The 24,702-nt window shown below is 44.0% G+C and overlaps 2 protein-coding genes across 6 annotated transcripts; both read right to left on the reverse strand.

The window, feature by feature from the left end:
- Positions 1–1,449: 1,449 nt before the first annotated feature.
- LOC110489642 (myoneurin) lies at positions 1,450–12,481 on the reverse strand. 3 transcript variants are annotated; one of them, XM_036943797.1, is made up of 9 exons: positions 12,395–12,481; positions 11,850–11,895; positions 10,501–10,790; positions 9,366–10,282; positions 9,118–9,277; positions 4,735–4,913; positions 4,562–4,645; positions 3,539–3,640; positions 1,450–2,167 (listed from the first exon to the last, which is right to left on the reverse strand). In XM_036943797.1, exons 3-9 carry the CDS (start codon positions 10,761–10,763, stop codon positions 1,878–1,880), a joined length of 1,995 nt encoding a protein of 664 aa, XP_036799692.1. In that variant the 5' UTR covers positions 10,764–10,790; positions 11,850–11,895; positions 12,395–12,481; the 3' UTR covers positions 1,450–1,877. The 3 variants fall into 3 exon arrangements, with proteins under 3 accessions (XP_036799692.1, XP_036799694.1, XP_036799693.1); XM_036943799.1 differs by lacking the exon at positions 12,395–12,481 and adding an exon at positions 12,168–12,377; XM_036943798.1 differs by lacking the exon at positions 12,395–12,481 and adding an exon at positions 12,031–12,377.
- Positions 12,482–13,725: 1,244 nt separating this feature from the next.
- On the reverse strand, positions 13,726–22,096 carry LOC110489643 (golgin IMH1). Of its 3 annotated transcripts, none has more exons than XM_036943801.1 (15): positions 21,924–22,096; positions 21,268–21,340; positions 20,779–21,034; positions 20,124–20,178; positions 19,990–20,027; positions 19,826–19,898; positions 18,506–18,664; positions 18,292–18,409; positions 15,941–15,991; positions 15,696–15,773; positions 15,513–15,569; positions 15,270–15,326; positions 15,094–15,146; positions 14,869–14,974; positions 13,726–14,525 (listed from the first exon to the last, which is right to left on the reverse strand). In XM_036943801.1, the coding sequence occupies exons 2-15, from the start codon at positions 21,298–21,300 to the stop codon at positions 14,178–14,180; spliced, it is 1,482 nt and encodes a 493-aa protein (XP_036799696.1). In that variant the 5' UTR covers positions 21,301–21,340; positions 21,924–22,096; the 3' UTR covers positions 13,726–14,177. The 3 variants fall into 3 exon arrangements, with proteins under 3 accessions (XP_036799696.1, XP_036799695.1, XP_036799697.1); XM_036943800.1 differs by having other exon boundaries at positions 15,270–15,329; positions 21,924–22,093; XM_036943802.1 differs by lacking the exons at positions 19,826–19,898; positions 19,990–20,027 and having other exon boundaries at positions 15,270–15,329; positions 21,924–22,093.
- Positions 22,097–24,702: the final 2,606 nt, after the last annotated feature.

Here is a 24,702-nt window from a genome sequence, read left to right on the forward strand (position 1 = left end):
ATGTATTTTAATTGACTCATTTCCTTCTATGAACTGTAACTCAGTGAAATCGTAGAAATGGTTGCATGTTGCGTTTATATTTTGTTCCAGTTACGATCCAGGTGTGCAAAGCCCTTAGATACTTACCCAGAAACACTCATAGCTTTAATCACTGCCAAAGGAGCTTCTACAAAGGATTGACTCAGGGGTGTGAATGCTTTATGAAAATCAGACATTTCTGCATTTCATTTTCAATAAATGTACAACTATTTCTAAAAACATGTTTTCACTTTGGGGCATTGTGTGTAGATGGGTGAGATTTTTGAATTTATTTAACCCATTTTGAATGCAGGCTGTAACACAAGAAAATGTGGCATAAGTCAAGGGGTATGAATACTTTCTGAAGGCACTTTAGCTACTCCAGTGTTTATAATTAATGTATAAATACATACAGTCAAACTCTTGGTGATGTATTCATCTCTGTCTGAATGTCAGGTCCAGAGAGCGCAGACGCACATTCTCCTGACACAAATAGCACACAGGTTAATACACACCCACCTGTGTTCTCATCAACCTCCAATATATGTGAACAGTACCTCGAGGTCAGCGTCGGTGATGCAGTTGTACCTCAAGTCCAGACCTGTCAATCAACAACACACGTGTGCATCTCAATATCTCGACTTCCTCTACCTGCAATGATCAGAGAACGAGACAGGTGAAAACATGATATCCCTGTGCTTCCATGCGTTCACCTATCCTATTCACTCACTTCTCAGAGCAGATGAAGAGGTTCCCACTTGAGACTTTTGTTAGAATGCAGCCAATGCAAGCTATGTATTGTCTCAACAGTAAACATGACCTAGCTACCTGTAACTGAGTCGTTGTCTCAGAGGGGTCTGGACAGAGTGACCTAGCTACCTTTAACTGAGTCGTTGTCTCAGAGGGGTCTGGACAGAGTGAGTGTGATGTCCCTACGGAATGCAGAGACAGGCTGGGGTTGTTTATGCTCATTTGTGAAGGAAAAGTGAACGCCAGTACAAGTAGAAAATGAACTGTGCATGATGCTGCGAACCTACCCCGTCTTCCCCTCCGTCTCATGCAGGAATTCTAAAATGTTCAATTGGCTGGTAGTTATTTGTCTTGGCAGACAGATTAGTAAACAAACTTCTGTAATACCCATAGAAGAGAGACTAGGCTAGCTGCGAATATAACAAAACCAGGCCTAGGACGAGAATAAAATGTTTACGTTCCTATGGCAAAACATGCGCTGGGAAAACCAAAATGCAAGGGGAGAACGTGCGCCAACATTCATTAGAATTAATTCTCTGAAATTGTTTTTTAAAAATCAACACTATTTAAAAACGTTAACTCTTTAATCCACAATGATGGAAAAGGTTCAAAGGTGAAATTGCATCCTAGTGGTGCATCTATAAAGATACTGAAATGTTGTAGAAAGGATGAGAAAGCCCAGAGATTTCAGATATTTATTCCTCAGAATAAAGCTGTTTATTTGAAGAAAAAAAATGTAGACTTTTCATAAATATCCATCCTATCTCAACATAACCTCTAGCTTATACATAAGCCCCATGTTACTGAGACGTGGGTTTAAAACCAGAACAATGAACAGAGAACCATCAGAGAAATGCAAGCCAGCATACGGTGAGCCTGGCTCTTCTGTGGGGTAGGTCCTCAGTGACTATCTCACTTAACTATATACAGCAATTAAAAACACACCAGAAAAATAAAATACTTTTAGATCGGAGATGGAGAGAATTACATAACATATTAACATCGCCACTATTCACACAGTTCTATATCTGACTACAGCTGAATCATATGTGATCTAATCGAATCGGCGGGCTGACTCCAGGCCTGAAAGAGTAACGTTAGGGTCTGGGTTAGGGGTCAGGGCAGAGGTCGTTGTCCAATGTTCTAATGATGATGATCTGCTCTATATTTTCGGCGGGGGAGACTGGGGAAGAGAAGGAGAGGGAAGATGTATGCAGCTGCTCCACTAGAACACAGAGAGGGTTAGGGCTCAAGTTAGGTGTCGCAGGCTCAAGGTTGTCTGGTTCCTCGGGGTCTGAGTTGTCTGGTTCCTCAGGCACAGGGCTGGGCGCATCGCGGGAGATCATTCCCTGGTGATCAATAGGAATGTTGTGGTGGAGAGCACCTTCTGGAACATCCACTGGAGAACACACACACACACACACACACACACACACACGTTAAAGAGATTGAACGAAATCTTAAGCACTTACAAACTTGTAACATATTGTACGCGTTGGAATCCGTAACATATCATGCGAATTGCAGAACGTAGCATATCATACAAAATGGATGACGTACACAATAGTAAACCATTTTCAGGGGCCTGTTTTGGCTCGTGAGCACTACTTTCAAAACTACTAGCTGAAATGATACAAAACCTTTATAACATAGATACAGTGCATTTGGAAAGTATTCAGACACCTCCCCCTTTTGTTAACCCCCCCCCCCAAATTTCACATTTACATAAGTATTCACACCCTTTACTCAGTACTTTGTTGAATGACATTTTGCAGCGATTACAGCCTTGAGTCTTCTTGGGTATGACGCTACAAGCTTGGCACACCTGTATTTGGGCAGTTTCTCCCATTCTTCTCTGCAGATCCTCTCAAGCGCTGTCAGGTTGGATGGGGAGTGTCGCTGTACAGCTATTTTCAGGTCTCTCCAGAGATGATCAATCGGGTTCATGTCTGGGCTCTGGCTGGGCCAATCAAGGACATTCAGAGACTTGTCCCAAAGCCACTCCTGTGTTGTCTTGGCTGTGAGCTTAGGGTCATTTTCCTGTTGGAATGTGAACCGTCGCCCCCAGTCTGAGGTCCTGAACGCTCTGAAGCAGGTTTTCATCAAGGATCTCTCTTTCCCTCGATCCTGACTAGTCTCCCATTCCCTGCCGCTGAAAAACATCCACACAGCATGTATAGCCGTAGAGATGGTGCCATGTTTTCTCCAGACGTGACGCTTGGCATTCAGGCGAAAGAGTTCAATCTTCGTTTCATCAGCCCAGAGCATCTTGTTTCTCATGTTCTGAGAGTCCTTCATGTGCCTTTTGGCAAACTCAAAGTGGGCTGTCATGTGACTTTTACTGAAGAGTGGCTTCCTTCTGGCCACTACCATAAAGGCCTGATTGGTGGAGTTCTGCAGAGATGGTTGTCCTTCCATTTTAGAATAAGGCTGTAACGTAACAACATGTGGAAAAGGTCTGAATACTTTCTGAATGCTCTGTATAGTGCCTTGAAAATGTTTTCAGAACCCTTGGATTTCTTCACGGGGCAATATCTCTCGCTGCCAAATGTGCTTCTAACATGTACGTATTCAGCTCCTTCAGTCAAGAAGCGAATACTATATTTTAGCAATTACATTTTTAGATCATTTTTTTAAAACAAAAGTATTGTGTAGATTTTGGACAATGTATTTATTTTTTAATCCCACTTTGTAACACAATAAAATCAAGAATAATTTTACAAGGCAGTGTAGATGGTAAAAGAGATAGAAGACACAGACATAATCTCACCTAAGTGTTGTCTCTCTTGGTGTTTCTTCAGGCTGCTCATGCCAGCGTAGGTGTTTCCACACAGCTCACATGTCACACGCTGCTTAACAGCTGGATCTCCACCTACACACACCGCACATATCCCCTCATTCTCTACAACTAGGGCCAGGAGTCTTTCCTGGTCAAGTCACAGTCATGAAAAGCAAAGGGCCATATCTTTAATCTCAAAATAAGCTCCTTTATCAGTCTATCCCTCCTTCTTCATCCTGTTAAATACCTACACCTCTCTCTCCTCTCCTCACTCTCTCCAACCTGTGTTTCCTCCTCACTCTCTCCAACCTGTGTTTCCTCCTCACTCTCTCCAACCTGTGTTTCCTCCTCACTCTCTCCAACCTGTTTCCTCCTCACTCTCTCCAACCTGTGTTTCCTCCTCACTCTCTCCAACCTGTGTTTCCTCCTCACTCTCTCCAACCTGTTTCCTCCTCTCTCTCCAACCTGTGTTTCCTCCTCACTCTCTCCAACCTGTTTCTCCTCCTCACTCTCTACAACCTGTGTTTCCTCCTCACTCTCTCCAACCTGTGTTTCCTCCTCACTCTCTCCAACCTGTTTCCTCCTCACTCTCTCCACTCCAGGGCAGAAACCCTTCTAGAACACAGTAGATATACTAATAACTAACAGACAGTGATGGATTTGACAGCTGGACACTTCGCGCTTGTCACTCACTCACTCCGTTGCTGTTACTATTTATTTACCTAAGCTGCTCAACCATGTCACTCCCCACTTTAGCGCATACCATAGTCTATACTGTATACTCTTACTGTGATATATTGCAAACATGACTATTTTCTTCCTTTACTACTTTTTAGAACTTGTATTTGTTTTATAAATGTGTATTGCACGGTTGAGGAGAGCTTGTAACTAAGCATTTCACTGTGCCATTTACACCCTGTATCCAGTGCACGTGACCAAAAACTTTGATTTGATCTTTCCCTTGGATGAAGTCAACGTTGTCGGTTCTCACGTGTGCGCGTTACGAAGACTCACCGGTGTGGATGCGAGAGTGTTTGTTGAGTTCTCGTTTGGTAATGAAGGCCCTCTGACACACCAGACATTCATGTGGCGCTTCACCTGGAAAACACACAGACAACCACAGGTCTGAGAAGACAGGGACCCCTGCTCGCTCTCACACTTACACTCTCCTTGCCTCAGTGGGTTACCTGTGTGTTTGCGTTTGTGTGTGATGAGAGAAGAAGAGACGGAGAAGGCCACCCCACAGGTGTCACATTGGTAAGGTTTCTCTCCTGTGTGGACCCTAATGTGATAGGTCAGAGTGCTGGCCTGGGCAAAACCCTTCCCACACCGTTCACACACATACGGCTTCTCTCCACTGTGCTTCCTATATGGACACACACACACACACACAGTTAGATAGATGAACTCACATTCGGCTTCTCTCCACTGTGCTTCCTATATACACACACACACAGTTAGATAAGTCTCTCAGTGTTGCTGCTTGTTATAGACCCCCCTCAGCCCCCAGCTGTACCCTGGACACCATGTGTGAATTAATTGACCCCCATTTATCTTCAGAGTTCGTACTGTTAGGTGACCTAAACTGGAATATGCTGAACACCCCGGCCGTCCTACAATCTAAGCTAGATGCCCTCAATCTCACACAAATTATCAAGGAACCTACCAGGTACAACCCTAAATCTGTAAACACGGACACCCTCATAGATATCATCCTGACCAACCTGCCCTCTAAATACACCTCTGCTGTCTTCAACCAGGATCTCAGCGATCACTGCCTGCGTCCGTAACGGGTCTGCGGTCAAACGACCACACCTCATCATTGTCAAACGCTCCCTAAAACACTTCAGCGAGCAGGCCTTTCCAATCGACCTGGCCCGGGTATCCTGGAAGGATATTGATCTCATTCTGTCAGTAGAGGATGCCTGGTTATTCTTTAAAAAGTGCTTTCCTCACCATCTTCAATAAGCATGAAAAATGTTGAACTAAGAACAGATAAAGCCCTTGGTTCACTCCAGACTTGACTGCCCTTGACCAGCACAACATCCTGTGGCGTACTGCATTAGCATCGAATATCCCCCACGATATGCAACTTTTCAGGGAAGTTAGGAACCAATATACACAGGCAGTTAGGAAAGCAAAGGCTAGCTTTTTCAAACAGAAATTTGCATCCTGTAGCACAAACTCCCAAAAGTCCTGGGACACTAAAGTCCATGGCGAATAAGAGCACCTCCTCCCAGCTGCCCACTGCACTGAGGCTAGGAAACACTGTCACCACCAATACATCTACGATAATTTAAAAAAGCATTTTTCTACAGCTGGCCATGCTTTCCACCTGGCTACCCCGGCAAACAGCTCTGCACCCCCAACAGCAACTTGCCCAAGCCTCCCCCACTTCTCCTTCACCCAAATCCAGATAGCTGATGTTCTGAAAGAGCTGAAAAATCTGGACCCCTACAAATCAGCTGTGCTAGACAATCTGGACCCTCTCTTTCTAAAATTATCCGCCGCAATTGTTGCAACCCCTATTACTAGCCTGTTCAACCTCTCGTTCGTATCGTCTGGAATCCCTAAAGATTGGAAAGCTGCCGCGGTCATCCCCCTCTTAAAAGGGGGAGACTCTAGACCCAGACTGTTACAGACCTATATCTATCCTACCCTGCCCTGCCTCTAGACCCAAACTGTTACAGACCTATATCCATCCTGCCCTGCCTCTAGACACAAATTGTTACAGACCTATATCTATCCTACCCTACCCTGCCTCTAGACCCAAACTGTTACAGACCTATATCTATCCTACCCTGCCCTGCCTCTAGACCCAAACTGTTACAGACCTATATCTATCCTACCCTGCCCTGCCTCTAGACCCAGACTGTTACAGACCTATATCTATCCTACCCTGCCCTGCCTCTAGACCCAAACTGTTACAGACCTATATCTATCCTACCCTGCCTCTAGACCCAGACTGTTACAGACCTATATCTATCCTACCCTGCCTCTAGACCCAAACTGTTACAGACCTATATCCATCCTGCCCTGCCCTGCCTCTAGACCCAGACTGTTACAGACCTATATCTATCCTACCCTGCCCTGCCTCTAGACCCAAACTGTTACAGACCTATATCTATCCTACCCTGCCCTGACTCTAGACCCAAACTGTTACAGACCTATATCTATCCTACCCTGCCTTTCTAAAGTCTTCGAAAGCCAAGTTGACAAACAGATCTCCGACCATTTCGAATCCCACTGTACCTTCTCCGCTATGCAATCAGGTTTCAGAGCTGGTCATGGGTGCACCTCAGCCACGCTCAAGGTCATAAACAATATCATTACCGCCATCAATAAAAGACAATACTGTGCAGCCGTATTCATCGACCTGGCCAAGGCTTTCGACTCTGTCAATCACCGCATTCTTATCGGCAGACTCAACAGCCTTGGTTTCTCAAATGACTGCCTCGTCTGATTCATCAACTACTTCTCAGATAGAGTTCAGTGCGTCAAATCGGAGGGCCTGTTGTCCGGACCTCTGGCAGTCTATTGGGGTGCCACAGGGTTCAATTCTCGGGCCGACTCTTTTCTCTGTATACATCAATGATGTCGCTCTTGCCGCTGGTGATTCTCTGATCCGCTTCTACGCAGACGACACCATTCTGTTGGAAGTCGGCCGATTAATTAGGAGTGATTTCAAGTTTTCATAACAAATCGGTAATCAACATTTTTGGACGCCGATTACATTGCACTCCCCAAGGAGACCGCGTGGTAGGCTGACCACCTGTTACGCGAGTGCAGCAAGGAGCCAGGGTAAGTTGCTAGGTAGCATTAAACTTATCTTATAAAAAACAATCAATCTTAACATAATCACTAGTTAACTACACATGGTCGATGATATTACTAGTTTATCTAGCTTGTCCTGCGTTGCATATAATCAATGCGGTGCCCGTTAATTTATCATTGAATCACAGCCTACTTCGCCAAACGGGTGATGATTTTATAAGAGCATTTGCCAAAAAAGCACTGTCATTGCACCAATGTACCGAACCATAAACACCAATGCCCTTCTTAAAAATCAATACACAAGTACAATTTTTTTAAACCTGTATATTTAGTTAGAAGAAATTCATGTTAGCAGGCAATATTAACTAAGGAAATTGTGTCACTTCTCTTGCGTTCTGTGCAAGCAAAGTCAGGGTATATGCAGCAGTTTGGGCTGCCATAATTGTAATCGTTGTAATTGTCATTATTACAAATACCGATTAATCGGTATCAGCCTTTTTTGGTCCTCCAATAATCAGTTTCGGCGTTGACAAATCACAATCGGTCGACTTCTACATTCTGTATACTTCTGGCCCTTCTTTGGACACTGTGTTAGCAAACCTCCTGACGAGCTTCAATGCCATACAACACTCCTTCCGTGGCATCCAACTGCTCTTAAATGCAAGTAAAACTAAATGCATGCTCTTCAACCGATCGCTGCCCGCACCCGCTTTGCCCGTCTAGCATCACTACTCTGGACGGTTCTGACTTAGAATATGTGGACAACTACAAATACCTAGGTGTCTGGTTAGACTGTAAACTCTCCTTCCAGACTCACATTAAGCATCTCCAATCCAAAATTGAATCTAGAATCGGCTTCCTATTTCGCAACAAAGCCTCCTTAACTTATGCTGCTAAACATACCCACGTAAAACTGACTATCCTACCGATCATTGACTTCGGCGATGTAATTTTAAAAAATAGCCTTCAACACTCTACTCAGTAAATTGGATGCAGTCTATCACAGTGCCATCTGTTTTGTCACCAAAGCCCCATATACTACCCACCACTGCGACTTATATGCTCTCGTTAGCTGGCCCTCGCATCATATTCGTCGCCAAACCCACTGGCTCCAGGTCATCTATAAAAGTCTGTGCTAGGTAAAGCTCCGCCTTATCTCAGCTCATGGTCACCATAGCAACACCCACCTGTAGCATGCGCTCGAGCAGGTATATTTCACTGTTCATACCCAAAGCATACTCCCCCTTTGGCCGCCTTTCCTTCCAGTTCTCTGCTGCCAATGACTGGAATGAATTGCAAAAAACACTGAAGCTGGAGACTTATATCTCCCTCACTAACTTTAAGCATCAGCTGTCAGAGCAGCTTACCAATCATTGCACCTGTACACAGCCCATCTGTAAATAGCCCACCCAACTACCTCATCCCCATATTGTTCTTTTTTTTCTTTCTCCTTTGCACCCCAGTATCTCTACTTGCACATCATCTTCTGCACATCCATCACTCCACTGTTTATGCTAAATTATAATTATTTCACCACAATGGCCTATTTATTGTCTTACCTCCCTAATCTTACTACATTTGCACACACTGTATATAGATTTTTCTATTGTGTTATTGACTGTACGTTTGTTTATCCCATGTGTAACTCTGTGTTTGTGTCGGACTGCTTTACTTTATCTTGGCCAGGTCACAGTTGTAAATGAGAACTTGTTCTCAACTGGCCTACCTGGTTAAATAAAAGCTAAAAAAAAAAAAGATAAACACAAATAGGCCATCTTTCCACACAGTCCTCCTACCTGCTGTGGATCTTGTAGTTAGATGAGGTAGTGAACTGCAGCCCACATTGTTCACAGGTGTAAGGCTTCTCTTCTCCATGGTACATTCTACAGTGAGCCACCAACTGACACTTCTGGGTAAAACCCTTGTCACACTGAGAACATGCAAAAGGCTTCTCTCCTAGGAAGGCAGAGAGACAGTTAGGGTCCCACCTGTGTGTATTTGTGTGTCTCACCTGTGTGTATGTGTGTGTGTGTGTGTATCTCACCTGTGTGTATGCGGAGGTGAATCTTGAGCTGGTTTCCCTGTGTGAAGGCTCTGGAACAGAAGAGACACTGGAAAGGTTTCACTCCTTTATGGATCCTCATGTGTCTCCTCAGGCTACTGATCTCAGAGAACTCATTGTTACACTCCACACACACCGGCTTCTCTTTCACTTTCACCTGTTGGTTCTTCAACCCAGCCTTCCCCTTATCATAATTTCGCTCATTCACCTCTCCATCGCTTGATCTGTTCTCCTTCAGTTTCCCTCTTCCTCTGCCCCTCCCTCTCTTTCCTCCTCTCCTCTCTCCACTACTCACCCTCTTCCTCTTGACAAGTTTCAGTGACGATGGGCTGAGGTCTGTCTGGTTCTCCTCGACGATCTGAGGGTCTGATGCTTCTAACGACAGATCCCTTCCCCTTCCTCTCCCCCTTCCTCTCCCCCTGCCTCTCCCCCTGCCTCTCCCCCTCTGGGGCTGGGTGACTTTTGCGTCATCTGGAATGTCGTCATGGCTAGCTGATGTTTGGTTACTTGGCAAGGTTTGGTTTTCAGGTGAGGTCTGGTTTCTAGGTGTGGCCTTGGGCTTTCTTCCCTTCCTCTTCCTGGCTCCTCTCCGGGGGGATGTTGGGGGGCTTGGGGAGGGAGGGATGTACTCTGGATCTTCCCTCTCTTCCTCCTCCCCCCTCATTCCTTCCCTCTCCTCATCCTTCTCTACAGAGCCCACTCCAGAAAGGCAGGACAGAGGTTCGATTACTTCTGGGCTGGGGGGTAAGAGAGGGGAGGAGGGTGAGGGAGCGGAGGGGGTGTGTGTGGCTGACTCTATCCTCGTCTTCTGTTGGCTGTCTGTTTTGTCTTTCAGGAGACGCTCCGCCTCCCTCATCCCCAGGAACACTGCTGCTCTCAGCACGGCCTCAGACTCCTCACTGTTATGGTCAACCACAGATAAACGAGAGCAATAACAACAGATGAACAACAATAATGTATTATCCATAGTTATTGTGATACTAAAATTGTGGTGTAGTCATATTATTCAGGGGAATTGGTGAATAGGGGAGCTTACACACCTTTTGATTTGGTGAATAGTGTTTCCACACCTATTGCTAAATTAGCCTTGTACACACCAGTGTAGTTATGTACTGACCTGTTAGTGTGTAGTTCTCCAGTATAGATGTATTTCAGCAGGGTGTCCAGGGCCTGCTCACTGACAAACTCAGGGTTAAGGGTCGTGACCCGGTGACCTCTGTCAGGCAGTGCCGAGAAGAACCCGCTGAATGCCGCCAGGACATTACGGTGCGCCCGGAACAGTGTGTCGCCCACAACGACCGTGATGTCACACAGAACGTTGCTTTCCCGCTGCCAACGCAGCTGCTCCAACAGGTGCTCGCTGTGGGCCTGCTGTGACATCACTGCTTCACGCCAGGGTCAAACTGCCTGGAGGATAATTCATTTCAAATGGGGTTGTTTAACTATGAGTGCTTTACCTATACTAATAAAACTTAATGGCATAGGAGGTTGTGTGTAATTTTTCACTGACAGTGCAGGCTAAGACAGGGCCAACCTCTGACAGTATTTAAAGCGTTTCTCTTTTATACTAATTGAATATATTACTACCAGTCTTTTTACAACCTTGTCCCATGTTACTGTTTCACTTCATTTTAAAAATGTTTATTTAACTAGGCAAGTCAGTTAAGAACAAATTCTTATTTAAAATACGGCCTACCGAAATGCCTCCTGCGAGGACAGGGACCAGGGATTAAAAATAAATACAATTAAAATATAGGACAAAACACACATCAAAACAAGAGACAACACAACACTACATAAAGAGAGACCTAAGACAACAACATAGCAAAGCAGCAACACAACATGGTAGCAGCACAAAACATGGTACAAACATTATTGGGCACAGACACCAGCACAAAGAGCAAGAAGGTAGAGACAACAATACATCACACAAAGCAGCCACAACTGTCAGTTAGAGTGTCCATGATTGAGTCTTTGAATGAAGAGATTGAGATAAAACTGTCCAGTTTGAGTGTTTGTTGCAGCTCGTTCCAGTCGCTAACTGCAGCGAACTGAATAGACGAGTGACCCAGGGATGTGTGTGCTTTGGGGACCTTTAACAGAATGTGACTGGCAGAACGGGCATTGTATGTGGAGGATGAGGGCTGCAGTAGATATCTCAGATGGGGGGGGGGGGGGGGGGGGGGGGGGGGGGGGTGAGGCTTAAGAGGGTTTTATAAATAAGCATCAACCACTGGTTCTTGTGCCTGGTATACAGAGATGACCAGTTTACAGAGGAGTAGTGCAGTGATGTGTCCTATAAGGAGCATTGGTGGCAAGCATTCATCAAGAATATTTAAAACATTTTCTCTACCAAAATATTTGTTTTATCTATTCATCTAGCTATTGCCGTTGTTCTTGTTGGTTCTTTACTTGTCTCTCCCCCAGCAGTATTATAGCCACATTTACATAAATACACATACTCACCCTTTATAATAGCGTTATTGTTTGGTTGAAAATACCAGGTGTTGTTCTGTTGGGATAAAATTAAGTGATTGAAATGAATACACATTACGGAATCACTCATCTCATTGTACTCTGTAGCAACACAGTAGATCCCAGAGTAACGTTAACGCTATGAAAATAAAAGTTCATCACGAAACCTTACAATGGCTTACTGCACCCACAGGAATCTGCGCAAATCAGCTACATTTTATTTTACCATGATTATATCAATGACATTGATTCAATATCTATTCTTGTATACTGGGCAGATAAACGATTACGGAGCTTGAAACCATTTACTTAATGTGAAGTTTAGCTAGGTTAGGCCCACTTGGTTATCGAGGATGAGCGCGCTAACGTTAATAACAACGGGCTCTTATTTCGAAATGCGACGAGTACGCGGTAAACTACGTGGGGAAGTTTTAAAATAACCGGGCATTCGGTTGCGTAATCACACGGATACGTATAACATTGAAACATATTAAATGTAGAAATTAAGCACAGAAACGTGTGTAAAATGACAATACCTTATAATCCCTTTGATTGAGTAGCCATTTTATGATGACGTCAAGGCACGACTACTCTCGCGAGGTTTGGAACTAGAGAGCAATAGTATATTATTTATTTTATTTAACCTTTATTTAACTAAAAAATATATATTTACAGTGACGGCCTACCAAAAGGCCCCCTGTGGGGACGGGGGGCTGGGATTAAAAATAAATATAGGACAAAACACACATCACGACAAAAGAGACCTAAAGCAACAACATAGCATGGTAGCAGCACAAAACATGGTATAAACGTTATTGGGCACAAACAGCACAAAGAGCAAGAAGGTAGAGACAATAATACAGCACACAAAGCAGCCACGGCTGTCAGTTAGAGTGTCCATGATTGAGTCTTTGAATGAAGAGATTGAGATAAAACTTGATTACAGCTCATTCCAGTCGCTAGCTGCAGCACCATACTAAATGGCGTCTTTTTGTGAATTTTGAAGCATATTTGTAATTTTAAATAAACGCTTCATAATTCATGAAGGTGATTTTAATTTAATGATATCATAGAACAAAACGTATGAGATCTCCTAAACCTGTGTTAACCTATAAACGTATTTTCTGCGTTTATCCCAAAACTAAAACCCCTGAATGAAGAGGTAAATCATTTGCGGGTTTTAAGATTATAAAGTGCCGAGCTCTAAATACATTCTCGTCACTTTCTTTGTTACATCAACATTTTGACATGAAATGGAAAGACAAACACGTTACCACCACATATAGAACAATGATCCAAATATTTCACCAGATGTATAAATATTAAGCATCCGGATTGCGTTTCCACTCACTACCAAAGATGGTGATGAGAGGAAGCCCAGTGGGAGATGGAGCGAGATGGATTTTGGACAACATTCTTCAAATTTTCTCATCAATGAAACATTTGATCTCCATACAGTTTTCTGTTTCCAAAACTACAATCTGTAACAGACTGAACTGCCTTTTGTATACTTTACCAAAGTTTTAAAAATGTATTTGTTTCGGAGTGCAAGGGCAATTTGAGTTATTGTACACTTGTACTTCAAAGTAGGCGTTCCCTAACGGACATATGCAAATAGACGCCAGAACACGCCAATAGGATCTCACTAGCTCGTACTTAGCTCTGACCGCCTCCTTGCTTGTTCTACCCACTATGATTAATTTATTCCCATTGGAAACGACAGGCTCTAGTCTATCTTGGGTTAGTTATCAAAAATCTTCGACCTTACTGTACAAGTCTCTTTATTTAAATGTAAATAATATTTGAAATTCAAACCAGGGAAAACAAGAATGTTACGAATAAAATAATTAAATGACAGAGTAGACCATGACGTGGCAGTGAATTTCTGTACTGTACAGAACACTATACAGAAATGAGACAAAAAATAACAAAACATTAACAACATTGAGTCCAAACTTTAAAATGTCAATTTAAAATGTGCATAACAAATAAATAAATACACATTGTAAAATCTTCTCTACCTTTTCCATTTAAAATACAACAAGTTGTCCATGTATGATGCCGTATTCCAGTTTATTTCGTTTTATTTCACCTTTCACCTAGTTGACAGCAGCATAGCAGCCTGGAAGGGTTGATTATCAGGGTTTGAGTTGTATTATTGTGTGTGTGTGCGTCGTATTCATGTTTAAGTGTGTGTGTGTGAATGTTGATAGTTATGTAGGTAGATATGCGTATAGGTTGATAAGTAGATAATAATTCCATTCCAGCCATTACAATAAGCCTCCTATAGCTCCCCCCACCAGCTCCCTCTGGTGTGTATTACAGCGGGGGGAGGCCTATGTGGTGCACATTGCAGTATGGCTGTATGAGGTATCTGGCTGTAGACCAGAAAGTGTTGGTGAAGCCGAGTCCTGTACAGTGGTCGTAGCAGCCGGGGACCATGGAGACCAGGACACCCAGAGGAACCAGGAAACCCAGGGTGAAACCTCCTGCTGCTCGGACACCTCTCACCATATCTGACCACACACCACTCTTCTCCTCTAGCATCTGTTTCTCCTCCTTAACCACCTCCTCTTTCTTCTCATCCGCCTGTCTTTCTACCCTCTCCTCCACTCTCTGCTCCTCCTCTATCTTCTCCTCCCTCTGCACCTCATCAGAGGAGTCCTCCTGGGGTAGGAAGTGAACACACGCATTTAGCAACAGTGTCTCTCCCCCAGGGTGTGTGTATGTGTGCAAAGCTGTAGGACGGGCTCATTGTAAAACTGGAAAGGAATTCATGGAACGGTATCAAACACATCAAACATGTGGAAACCACATGTTTTAATCTGTTCCATGAATTCCATTCCAGCCATTACGGTCAGCCTGTCCTCATTCACTGGCACGAAAACACTCTCCCAGCTAAGCCCTACCTAACCCTAAACTCACATTGTCCTGTAGTACTACTTGATCACCACACAGAGGAGACAAACACTCAGCCATGATCAGTCATGTGTGTGTGTATGTGACCCACCATCATGCATGGCAGTAGACCCAGTTCCTCTGCTAGAGAGATGGAGCGCTGAGTGGCTGCAGACAGAGTTCCATCTAATGACATGTAACCCCCCTCTCCTCCATTACTACAGACAGAGAAAGACATGAGGAAAGAGAGAGGGTATGAGCGATTACAAACGTGACAAAATTAGAGAGGGTGTGAGGGATGTTACGATTGTGTGTGTATGTATGTGTGTGTAGTTACATTAGGGCCTCTGCCAGTTGGCTCTGCAGATCCTTCATCTTCTCCTTCAGATCCTGAGAACAGAGAAACACACACACACATAAAGCCCCGAGTGTATTTCAGTTAAATATCTGTGTGTGTGAGGTCTGTATCAGGCATATGTAAAATGTCTGTGTGTGTGTGTGTGTGTGATGTACCTGTGCAATGGAGGAGTACTCTGTAAGGGACTGCCCCAGCTGCTCAACTACAAAGTCCTTCTGAAGGAGACACGTGCACACAAAGTTATGTTGAGCAAAGGCCAGCCAGCTAATAGACTGCAATGGACCACATTTAAACTGGTAATCCATGTGGCATGCCTAAAGAAAAACTTGTACATTTATTGGGTATTTAGGGCATATTTCAAATGTAAACATCATCTTCAATACGTAGGTTGCGCCTACCTTACGTAGGACCTCATCCCTGTGATCCAAAGCGAGTCTGCTCTCCTCGAGTCGAAGCTGTTTCTCACACACACGTTACTAGTTACTAGTAGGGCTGGGAAAAATCCTGCGGCCTCCGAGGACCAAAATTACCCCCCTCTGATCTGGTGGTAGGATACCCGAGTGTGTGTGTGTGAGAGTTACCTGTAAGGCTTGTAGAGCCTGGCTGAGGTTAACGATCTTCTTCTTGTCAGTGGCTCTGTCTGGTATAATACGGGACATCTAGGGGTGAGAAACAGACAGACAGAACGAGAGAGAAGAGAATAGAATAGAAAAGTTCTGTTATGTTTTGACAACAATGTGTATTATGCCTCCATATTGGCTGGCCAGTGAAACGTTCAATTTGTCTGTTTTACCAGGGTCAAAGGTCAAGAGTTAGGTCATCATACCTCACTGCCGATGGTTTCGATCTGGTCCTCCAAAATCTCCTTCTCTTTCTCCTGCAGGAACGAGGGATGAAAACCGTTGTATTTCTCACCATCATTTTATCAATACTTTCTTCCCAAGTTACTTCACATTTACCAATTAGCTCAGTTGGTGAGGTGATTGGTCAAATCAGATGTGTTCACTTGGATGGTTTATTTGTCATATATATACAGTTGAAGTCGGAAGTTTACATACACTTAGGTTGGAGTGATTAAAACTCGTTTTTCAACCACTCCACAAATGTCTTGCTAACAAACTATAGTTTTGGCAAGTCGGTTAGGACATCTACTTTGTGCATGACACAAGTCATTTTTCCAACAATTGTTTACAGACTGATTATTTCACTTACTGTATCACAATTCCAGTGGGTCAGAAGTTTACATACACTAAGTTGACTGTGCCTTTAAACAGCTTGGAAAAATCCAGAAAATGATGTCATGGCTTTAGAAGCTTCTGATAGGCTAATTGACATAATTTGAGTCAAGTGGAGGTGTACCTGCGGATGTATTTCAAGGCCAACCTTTAAACTCAGTGCCTCTTTGCTTGAAATCGTGGGAAAATCAAAAGAAATCAGCCAAGACCTCATAAAAAGTATTGTAGACCTCCACAAGCCTGGTTCATCCTTGGGAGCAATTTCCAAACGCCTAACCACGTTTATCTGTACAAACAATAGTACGCAAGTATAAACACCAAGGGACCATGCAGCCGTCATACCGCTCAGGAAGGAGACGTGTTCTGTCTCCTAGAGATGAAAGTACTTTGGTGTCGAAAAGTGGAAATCAATCCCAGAACAACAGCAAAGGACCTTGTGAAGATGCTGGAGGAAACCGGTACAAAAATATCTATATCCACAGTAAAATGAGTCCTATATCGACAACCTGAAAGGCCGCTCAGCAAGGAAGAAGCCACTGCTCCAAAACCGCCATTAAAAAGCTAGACTACGGTTTGCAACTGCACATGGGGACAAAGATTGTACTTTTTGGAGAAATGTCCTTTGGTCTGATGAAACAAAAATAGAACTGTTTGGCCATAATGACCATCGTTATGTTTGGAGGAAAAAGGGTGAGGCTTGCAAGCCATGAACACCTTCAGAACATGGTACCGTGAAGCACAGGGGTGGCAGCATCATGTTGTGGGGGTTCTTTGCTGCAGGAGGGACTGGTGCACTTCACAAAATAGATGGCATCATGAGGTAGGAAAATGATGTGGCTATATTGAAGCAACATCTCAAGACATCAGTCAGGAATTTAAAGCTTGGTTGCAAATGGGTCTTCCAAATGGACAATGACCTCAAGAATACTTCCAAAGTTGTGGCAAAATGGCTTAAGGACAACAAAGTCAAGGTATTGGAGTGGCCATCACAAAGCCCTGACCTCAATACTATAGAAAATGTGTGGGCAGAACTGAAAAAGCGTGTGCGAGCAAGGAGGCCTACAAACCTGACTCAGTTACACCTGCTCGGTCAAGAGGAATGGGATAAAATTCACCCAACTTATTGTGGGAAGCTTGTGGAAGGCTACCCAAAACATTTGACCCAAGTTAAACAATTTAAAGGCAATGTTACCAAATACTAATTGAGTGTATGTAAACTTCTGACCCACTGGGAATGTGACAAAATAAATAAAAGCTGAAATAAATAATTCTCTCTACTATTATTCTGACATTTCACATTCTTAAAATGAAGTGATCCTCACTGACCTAAGACAAGGAATTTTTACTCAGATTAAATGTCAGGAATTGTGAAAAACTCAGTTTAAATGTATTTGGCTAAGTTGTATGTAAACTTCCGACTTCAACTGTATATATAGGGACCTAGTCAGTTGTGAAACGTGTCTTCCGCATTTAACCCAACCCCTCAATCAGAGGTGAGGTGGGCTGCCTTAATCGAAATCCACATCTTCCGCACCCGGGGAACAATGGGTTAACTGCCTTGCTTAGGGGCAGAATGACAGATTTACCTTGTCAGCTCGGCAATTTGATCCAGCAACCTTTCAGTTACTGGCCCAACGAGCTAACCACTAGGCTACCTGCCGCCCCTTTAACATATATATATATATACATACATATATATATATATATATATATGTTTCCACAGGAGGTTGGTGGGACCTTAATTGGGAAGGATGGGCTCGTAGTAATGGCTAGAGCGGAATCAGTGGAATGGTATCAAATACATCAAACATATGGTTTCCATGTGTTTGATGCCATTCCATTTGCTCCGTTTCAGACATTATTATGAGCCGTCCTCCCCTCAGCAGCCTCCACTGATGGTTTCTTGTTTACTATTGCTGTACACCACTTCCTGGTTAACCACCAGTTGTTTGATGTAGGCCTCCAGATTGCCCGTAGCATCGTCTTTCTCAACCAATAGGCTCCGGATCTCCTCCAGCTCGTCCATCAGCTGCTCTGCATCATGGATCGATTGCTTCATCCTGACAAACACAAATAATGATGAACAGCCTGACTGATTGATGGTTACATTTGACTTGGTTGTGCAGGGCAGTGTGTGTGGTTGCTAATATGGTTACCCTTTGACTTGGTTGCGCAGGGCAGTGTTCTCGGTGCGTAGCAGTGTGTTGTTGTCATCGGCTACCTCTACTGTTCTCTGCAGCTCTGAGTTCAATTGCTTCAGTCTGCTTCGGGAATACACCAACTCTGCTAGAACATCACGCCTCTCCTCTGAACTCCTACAAACACACAAGTTAGAAAGTGGTGAGTACACAAACTGCTATCACAACAGCCTTGATGTCCAGATCACGAAGGACCTATCATGGTCTAAACACACCAACACAGTTGTGAAGAGGGCACGACAAAGCCTCTTCGCCCTCAGGAGGCTGAAAAAATTTGCCGTGAGCCCTCAGATCCTCAAAAGGTTCCATATTGACTGGCTGCATCACCTCTTGGTATTGCAACTGCTTGGCATCTGACCGCAAAGCGCTACAGAGAGTATTGTGTACAGACCAGTACATCCCTGAGGCCAAGCTCCCTGCCATCTAGGACCTCTATACCAGGCGGTGTCAGAGGAAGGCCCTAAAAATAGTGAAAGACTTTAACCACCCAAGTCATAGACTGTTCTATCTGCTACTGCACGGCAAGCGGTACCGGAGCGCCAAGTCTGGGACCAAAAGGCTCCTTAACAGCTTCTTTCCCCAAGCCATAAGACTGCTGAACAGTTAATTCAATTGCTTCCCGGACTATTTGCATTGACCCCCCCCATTTGTACTGTCTCTATGCACACTGATTGGACTATACCCATTCCACACTGACACTCTCACATTGAAGCCACAGACAGACTTTTACATGCTGCTGCTACTCTGCTTATTATCTCAGCTTTTTTTCAAAATGTTTTATCTATGCATAGTCACTTCACCCCTACCTACATGTACAAATTACCTCAACAAACCTGTGCCCCCGCACACTGACTCGGTACCGGTGCCCCCTGTATTTAGCCTCATTATTGTTATTTTATTGTGTTAATTTTATACTTTTTTACTTTAATTTGGTTAAAAAAAATCTGGAACTCTTCTTGAGCTGCACTGTTGGTTAAGGGCTTGTAAGTAAGCATTTAACGGTAAGGTCTACACTTGTTGTATTCGGCACATGTGAAAAATAAAGTTTATTTTGATTATTATATATCCTGATTGCCTAGTCATGTTTACCCCTATCTACATGTACATATTACCTCACCTTTGCAACCTCGTAGCAAATTCTTCTTTCTTTTTAACTGTGCATTGTTGGGAAAGGGCTCGTGAGTAAGATTTCACAGAAAAGTCTACACCTGTTGTATTCAGCACATGTGACAAATACAATTTGATTCGCTAGGAGTCGTCTGGGTGTAAGGCCCTTACAGGTCTGCAGAGTTGAGGATCCTCTCTTCCTCTGACACGTACAGCCTGACAGACTCACCATTCTGCTTCCCCTCTGAAACACGCACAAAACATCAAAACAGACACCCACACCCACACCTTTTAATTGGTCGTAAAGAGCAGCCAATAACCAATGAAAAACTCACCTTCATATTCATAGCTATCATCTTCCACTGAGTCTGACCTAAACACACACACACAGAGCAGCGAAATGTGTGGACACACAGATTTGAGCAGATAGATTAAGGCTATGGCTATAACTGTGTGTGTGTATGTTCACCTTAGCTGGTCTGAGCTGGTATACAAATCTTTCCATCTGGGTCCCCTGGTGCTACCTAGACAGGGGACAGGAAAGAGGAGGGACCATGTGTTACACATACATCCCTGATCTGTCAATGAATCTGACTACTACTGCATGGTTGACACCTCAAGAGCCCAGTTCTACCTCACTTCCCACTCTCTGAGCTGAGACCCCAGTTCCACCCCACTTCCCACTCTCTGAGCTGAGACCCCTGTTCCACCTCACTTCCCACTCTCTGAGCTGAGACCCCAGTTCCACCCCACTTCTCACTCTCACAACCGAGAGCCCAGTTCCACCCCACTTCCCACTCTCACAACCAAGAGCCCAGTTCCACCCTACTTCCCACTCTCTGAGCAGAGACCCCAGTTCCGTCCCACTTCCCACTCTCACAACCGAGACCCCAGTTCCACCCCACTTCCCACTCTCTGAGCAGAGACCCCAGTTCCACCCCACTTCCCACTCTCACAACCGAGAGCCCAGTTCCACCCCACTTCCCACTCTCTGAGCTGAGACCCCAGTTCCACCCCACTTCCCACTCTCTGAGCTGAGATCCCAGTTCCACCCCACTTCCCACTCTCTGAGCTGAGAAGGTAAATAATCCAAATTGTATATTGTCCTACGAGTCAGTACTCACCATTAGAAGAGGGTGTGACCACTAACCCACCGTCATCCTCCCATTGGCCAGCCTCGGCAGGCCCCTGGTACCGGCCCTGCCGCTCATCCTCCCATTGGCCAGCCTCGGCAGGCCCCTGGTACCGGCCCTGCCACTCATCCTCCCGTTGTCGTGAACCCCGGTGACCTCGGTGGAGAGACGGGAGGTCGAGCACCGAGCATGATGTCACACCGTGGGAGGCACAGTCCAATAGACCCAGCTGCTGCAGCCGCCCCGCCTACATTAGAACCACAACAACTTAATCTTGAAAGGCTTTACGTCTACACACACATCTCTGAACGTGCTAACAAATACATGGCTGTTAAGATAAATGGCAGACTACTAGTACAGTATTCAGGTGAGCTTTATTGACATGAAACTGAAATAACCAAATGTTGCCAAAGCAATACACTATTTTTTATTTTTGTGTTGACACAATATGAACGATTTCTAGCTATATCTAGATATTACCTCAATGGGGAAGGAGACGGTCCTGCGCAGCATTCTCCCTCAAAGCCCCAATCCCGCTAGAAATCTCTGTTCCCTTGAGAGATTCAGACTATTTCAGACTATTTATTTTTTTCAAATCAAATCAGTTCAAAAAGTGTGCTGTTACAAATGACAAGTCATGAAGTAAAGACAGATCGGTAGCTATCGACTAGGAGAGCTAGATCATTCATGAGCTTGAAAAACAATTCCAAATAAATAGGTTCAGTTCATGTAGGCGTTTATGACGTCACAGTATAAACATCATGCCATCACACCAACAACCACGCCTCCAAAGACTAAGCTAAAAAATAGCAATCATTTAAAAAAACTAAGTTAAGTAGTTACTGTAGATAGCTAACTGTCCGTCCTTTTCATCAGGAAAATGTGATCAGTTTTCAGCTCCTATTATAGCAATGTTGTTGCTTATCTTTCTTAGTTAGCGACCAAGCTAACTTTAGCTAAAGCGGGATCGCAAACTGACTAGCTACTGTAATAGCTAGCTAATTGATATTTTTCAATCAAGTAGCTAGCTAACAACAGTGACGTAATACATTATTGGCAGATTAAATTATTTGTTGACACATTTTTTTTTGTTTTACCTATCTAGCTAGCTAATTATTGCAGTTTCATTTACCTACCCAACTACTCTCCTATGACCTCCGTCTCCCTCACCAAAGCAGTGAGCACGAGCAACTATAACTTCAGCCAATCAGTGATCGGTTTCATTATCAATGCACTTACTGGACTGACCCCTATGTTTTCTGTTTTAGGAAGTCAATTGGGATGGCTGACGCTAGGTCAACAATTTTTATAACTAAACCAAGACATACGACAGCTTGTCGTTTCCAATGGGAACAAATTAGTCATAGTGGGCAGAACAAGTAAGGAGGCGGATAGAGCCAAGCACGCGCTAGCGAGATCCTATTGGTGCGTTCGAGTATACATTAAAATATTTCCGTTAAAAAACGTCTACTCTGTGAAGTGCGCGTGTTTTACAACTCAATTTGCATTTGCACTCCTGAACAGCGCGATTTTTTTAGCAAAGGGTAAAGTCTACAAAACTTAGTCCACTCCGTTCATAACATATTCTAGTTTTGGGAGCAGAAAACTGTATTGAGATCAAATGTTTAATCGATGAGAAAATGTGCAGTATGTATGGCCAAAATCCATCTCGTTCCATCTTCTCCCACTGTTCGCAAGTGGGCTTCCTCTCACTACTAGTGGCAACGCCAACCGGCTGCTTCACATTTATACTTCCAGTGAAATATCTGTTTCATTGTTCTATCTGTGGCTTTATATTGTATTGAGAAGCCACGAAGCCACCCACCTGTTGGGCATATTGGCACTTCCCAGAAGGAGCAGTCCTCCACAGAAAGGAATGGAATTCTACAGTATTTCAATTAAATGTTTAAAGGACAAAATTAAATGTATTTAAGTATTTTTTGTTGTTGTAATGGAGACAGTAACTTTAGTCATCAACAAATGTTTATATATATTTTTTTGGGGGGGGGTTATATTTTAGCTCACATAATATAATTTAAAAGTATGCATTAAGGTGTCTGTAATATAATACACGTGGCAAAAATGAATGTAGACATGAATAAATGCATTTACGTAGCTTTCTAAATACTTTTTACAATGGTGGGGGAGTCCCAATATGGAGGCTCGGTGTCTTCAGTACAGAGCCTTCTGTTAGTCATTTAGATATTGGTTGAGACCAATAATATATAGTATTTAGATATTTATATATAATATAATATTTAGATATTGGTTGAGACCAATATATATATATATATATTATTGACCTCAACCAATACAGTGGGAGAAGATGGAACGAGATGGATTTTGGCCATACATACTGCACATTTTCTCATCGATATATATAAAATCAAATCAAATCAAATTTTATTTGTCACATACACATGGTTAGCAGATGTTAATGCGAGTGTAGCGAAATGCTTGTGCTTCTAGTTCCAACAATGCAGTAATAACAAGTAATCTAACTAACAATTCCAAAACTACTGTCTTGTACACAGTATAAGGGGATAAAGAATATGTACATAAGGATATATGAATGAGTGATGGTACAGAGCAGCATAGGCAAGATACAGTAGATGGTATCGAGTACAGTATGTACAAATGAGATGAGTATGTAAACAAAGTGGCATAGTTTAAAGTGGCTAGTGATACATGTATTACATAAGGATACAGTCGATGATATAGAGTACAGTATATACGTATGCATATGAGATGAATAATGTAGGGTAAGTAACATTATATAAGGTAGCATTGTTTAAAGTGGCTAGTGATATATTACATCATTTCCCATCAATTCCCATTATTAAAGTGGCTGGAGTTGAGTCAGTGTCAGTGTGTTGGCAGCAGCCACTCAGTGTTAGTGGTGGCTGTTTAACAGTCTGATGGCCTTGAGATAGAAGCTGTTTTTCAGTCTCTCGGTCCCAGCTTTGATGCACCTGTACTTACCTCGCCTTCTGGATGATAGCGGGGTGAACAGGCAGTGGCTCGGGTGGTTGATGTCCTTGATGATCTTTATGGCCTTCCTGTGACATCGGGTGGTGTAGGTGTCCTGGAGGGCAGGTAGTTTGCCCCCGGTGATGCGCAGACCTCACTACCCTCTGGAGAGCCTTACGGTTGAGGGCGGTGCAGTTGCCATACCAGGCGGTGATACGCCAGGATGCTCTCGATTGTGCATCTGTAGAAGTTTGTGAGTGCTTTTGGTGACAAGCCAAATTTCTTCAGCCTCCTGAGGTTGAAGAGGCGCTGCTGCGCCTTCTTCACGATGCTGTCTGTGTGAGTGGACCAATTCAGTTTGTCTGTGATGTGTATGCCGAGGAACTTAAAACTTGCTACCCTCTCCACTACTGTTCCATCGATGTGGATAGGGGGGTGTTCCCTCTGCTGTTTCCTGAAGTCCACAATCATCTCCTTAGTTTTGTTGACGTTGAGTGTGAGGTTATTTTTCTGACACCACACTCCGAGGGCCCTCACCTCCTCCCTGTAGGCCGTCTCGTCGTTGTTGGTAATCAAGCCTACCACTGTTGTGTCGTCCGCAAACTTGATGATTGAGTTGGAGGCGTGCGTGGCCACGCAGTCGTGGGTGAACAGGGAGTACAGGAGAGGGCTCAGAACGCACCCTTCTGGGGCCCCAGTGTTGAGGATCAGCGGGGAGGAGATGTTGTTGCCTACCCTCACCACCTGGGGGCGGCCCGTCAGGAAGTCCAGTACCCAGTTGCACAGGGCGGGGTCGAGACCCAGGGTCTCGAGCTTGATGACGAGCTTGGAGGGTACTATGGTGTTGAATGCCGAGCTGTAGTCGATGAACAGCATTCTCACATAGGTATTCCTCTTGTCCAGATGGGTTAGGGCAGTGTGCAGTGTGGTTGAGATTGCATCGTC

Source organism: Oncorhynchus mykiss, chromosome 15 (assembly GCF_013265735.2).
Source record: "Oncorhynchus mykiss isolate Arlee chromosome 15, USDA_OmykA_1.1, whole genome shotgun sequence".
Lineage (NCBI taxonomy): Eukaryota > Metazoa > Chordata > Actinopteri > Salmoniformes > Salmonidae > Oncorhynchus > Oncorhynchus mykiss.

Coding starts and splice junctions, on each gene's coding strand:
- LOC110489642 (XM_036943797.1), bottom strand. CDS start 10,763: ATGTCACAGCAGGCCCACAGCGAGCACCTGTTGGAGCAGCTGCGTTGG. Junction 4,914..9,117: donor AACTACAAGATCCACAGCAG/GTAGGAGGACTG, acceptor GTGTCCATATAG/GAAGCACAGTGGAGAGAAGC. Junction 3,641..4,561: donor ACACTCTCGCATCCACACCG/GTGAGTCTTCGT, acceptor CGGTGTGTGTAG/GTGGAGATCCAGCTGTTAAG.
- LOC110489643 (XM_036943800.1), bottom strand. CDS start 21,300: ATGCTGCGCAGGACCGTCTCCTTCCCCATTGAG. Junction 21,035..21,267: donor CCGTCTCCTTCCCCATTGAG/GTAATATCTAGA, acceptor GTTCTAATGTAG/GCGGGGCGGCTGCAGCAGCT. Junction 15,774..15,940: donor TCGAAACCATCGGCAGTGAG/GTATGATGACCT, acceptor TCTCACCCCTAG/ATGTCCCGTATTATACCAGA.